This window comes from Hippocampus comes, unplaced genomic scaffold (assembly GCF_001891065.2).
Source record: "Hippocampus comes isolate QL1 unplaced genomic scaffold, H_comes_QL1_v1.1 scaffold2934, whole genome shotgun sequence".
In the NCBI taxonomy this organism is placed as follows: Eukaryota; Metazoa; Chordata; class Actinopteri; order Syngnathiformes; family Syngnathidae; genus Hippocampus; species Hippocampus comes.
This window is the reverse complement of record NW_017805108.1, coordinates 1-2,394: the sequence shown is the minus strand read 5'-3', so window position 1 is coordinate 2,394 and position 2,394 is coordinate 1. Positions and strand designations below refer to the sequence as shown.

Genomic DNA, 2,394 nt, shown 5'->3' with positions numbered 1-2,394 from the left:
CTTCTGTTTGGTTCCTGACAGGTGAAAGCCAAGTTTACAGTGGATGACCACAGTCATTACGTTTTCACCCCGCGTATCCTGACAGAATGGGTCCTTAGCTTGTTACGATACGACCTCACTGCAGGTAACCGCATACATGAGCAAGGATTTTTTTTTTTTCGTACCTCTTTTTGCAACTTTTTCTCATTTGATAGAAGACCGATAGTAAAATCAAGTAAAACAAATTACGAATGATTTGTAGTAGATTATTTATTATTATTTTTTTAAAAGCTCAATCAGATGTGACCGACAGCGTGCTGGTGGTGGTCGCACACGAGGCAAAAAGGCTTTTCAGAGACCGGCTAGTTTCTTCCAAAGATCTCTCTACCTTTGATAACATCCTCTCCTCCGTCATCCGCGGGGACTGGAGCTCTGATGCTCTTGAAAACATGACTGGTAGGAAATCTCCTTCTGTCGTTCTCTTTTTTCATTCTTTACCTACACAAAACAAACACATCATGGATTAAAGAGAAGAAAAATGTGTCCATTCTGATGCTTATACGCCCTTATATGCTTATACACATACCGGTACATTCATGTTGTTTCCTCAAAATTATTCCACCTGTCAGTGGATGCGCACACATCTGACTACTGCCAGTTTTTTTCTCCCCATGTGCAGATGGCTTTTACGTAACGTGGGGAGTCTCTGAGGGGGTTGTAATGACTCCAGGCCAGTCTCTGCCTCCTCATGGTAAACAACTGGGACGTCTGCAGTCTTCTGACCTCAAGCAAGTCATTCAGAAGGTACACAACAATATGTTGAATTGTTTACTTTGATTTCAAAGTAAACGGCATAACTTTTACAACAGCTTTCTGCTTTGTGTGAATTGAAATCACCTTTGTAATCCTTGCCTCACATTTTTTTCATTTCAAAACATTTCACTTACTGTCGAAGCCGTCACATTTGATTGATTGATTGATTGGAGCTACCTTTTACTGAGCAGTGGTTTTCCCCATGTTTGTTTTCTCTAGGGACTAGTGCTGTACAGCCGTGATAACAGAGAGCTGGATCTCCTCCTTTTCTGGGAAGTGTGTGACTTTGTGTCCAGGCTCGATCGAGTGCTGAGCCGGCCCGGTGGCTCTGTCCTCCTGGCGGGTCGGAGTGGGGTCGGGCGGCACACAGCCACATTCCTGGTCTCACACATGCATGGATACTTCCTGTTTACACCAAAGATCTCTCGTGGTTATTCCCTGAAGCATTTTAAGAATGATCTCAAGACGGCAAGTGTTGGTTTCATTCAAGATTTGGTTATTGTAGTTATTGTAGCACATAGCGTAAAATGTGTGTACACTCTTTGTGCTTCACGCATTAATATGTGCTCAGGTGATGCAGTTGGCTGGACTAGAAGGGCAGCAGGTTGTCTTCCTGTTGGAGGACTATCAGTTTGTCCACTCTGCTTTCTTGGAGATGGTCAACAGCCTGCTCTCATCTGGTACATGTTTTCATTTTAGAAGGAGTGGTCTAACTTGGACACATTTGAGAATTTCAGTTTACAATGTGTGCCGAATGCGTTTTAAGGTGAGGTTCCTGGACTGTACACCCCAGAAGAGCTGGAGCCTCTTCTCTCTTCTCTCAAAGATTCAGCTTCCCAGGATGGATTTACTGGACCCCTATACAACTACTTCTCCTTCAGTTAGTATGCCTCATTTCTCTGCCATTCGGCATTCTTTTGAACTCCCTGTGTGGTATATCTGGTCATCTTTTCTCTCTACTTGTTCAGACTATCTTGCGGTTTTGCTCCATCATTGTTCTGTATCTGTCTCCATCTCTCCTTCTCTCTTATCGAGCAATGTACCGTTGAAGTGTTGCAGGGTCACTAAGGTTGAAGCTGTAGCCAGAGAATTTATTTAATAGCTTACTGTTAAAGTCAAACCACTAAAAAGCCTCCTGATAGCTCATTATTCAAGTCTGCCAGACAATTATATTCAGAGGGACAATATTATGAGCATCAAGAAACACACACGCTACCATGTGTCACTTGTGATCTCAATTTTGTGAGGAAGGGCTTTTATGGTAATACTAAACCCTCCTTTCTGTGTTAAATCACCCTCAGGAATCCAGCAGAATCTCCACATCGTTCTAATCATGGACTGTTCAAACCCCAACTTCACCATCAGCTGTGAGAGCAATCCAGCTTTTTACCGCAAGTGTTCTGTCCAGTGGATGGAAGGTTGGTCTGAAAGCAGCATGAAGAAGGTCAGATGATTTTTTTTTTTTTTTATGAATGTTTCTCAACATGTTGAATTTAACATTGAGCGTATGTTTTTTGAGAAGCAATTATTATTATGCGGAGTGTGCACGGTTTTGCATAAAATTGTTTTTTGTCAGATACCTGAGCTGTTACTTGCAAAGGC

At 42.4% G+C, this 2,394-nt stretch overlaps 1 protein-coding gene across 1 annotated transcript; it reads left to right on the top strand.

Annotated features, from left to right (window-relative positions):
* Nucleotides 1-53: 53 nt before the first annotated feature.
* On the top strand, nucleotides 54-2,389 carry LOC109513177 (cytoplasmic dynein 2 heavy chain 1-like; the record flags this gene model as incomplete). Its single annotated transcript, XM_019865436.1, has 8 exons — nucleotides 54-124; nucleotides 271-435; nucleotides 659-783; nucleotides 1,012-1,260; nucleotides 1,364-1,472; nucleotides 1,559-1,672; nucleotides 2,094-2,236; nucleotides 2,369-2,389. Coding segments are annotated over 8 exons (997 nt in total), but the record flags the coding sequence as incomplete, so codon positions are not given.
* Between the last annotated feature and the right edge of the window lie 5 nt (nucleotides 2,390-2,394).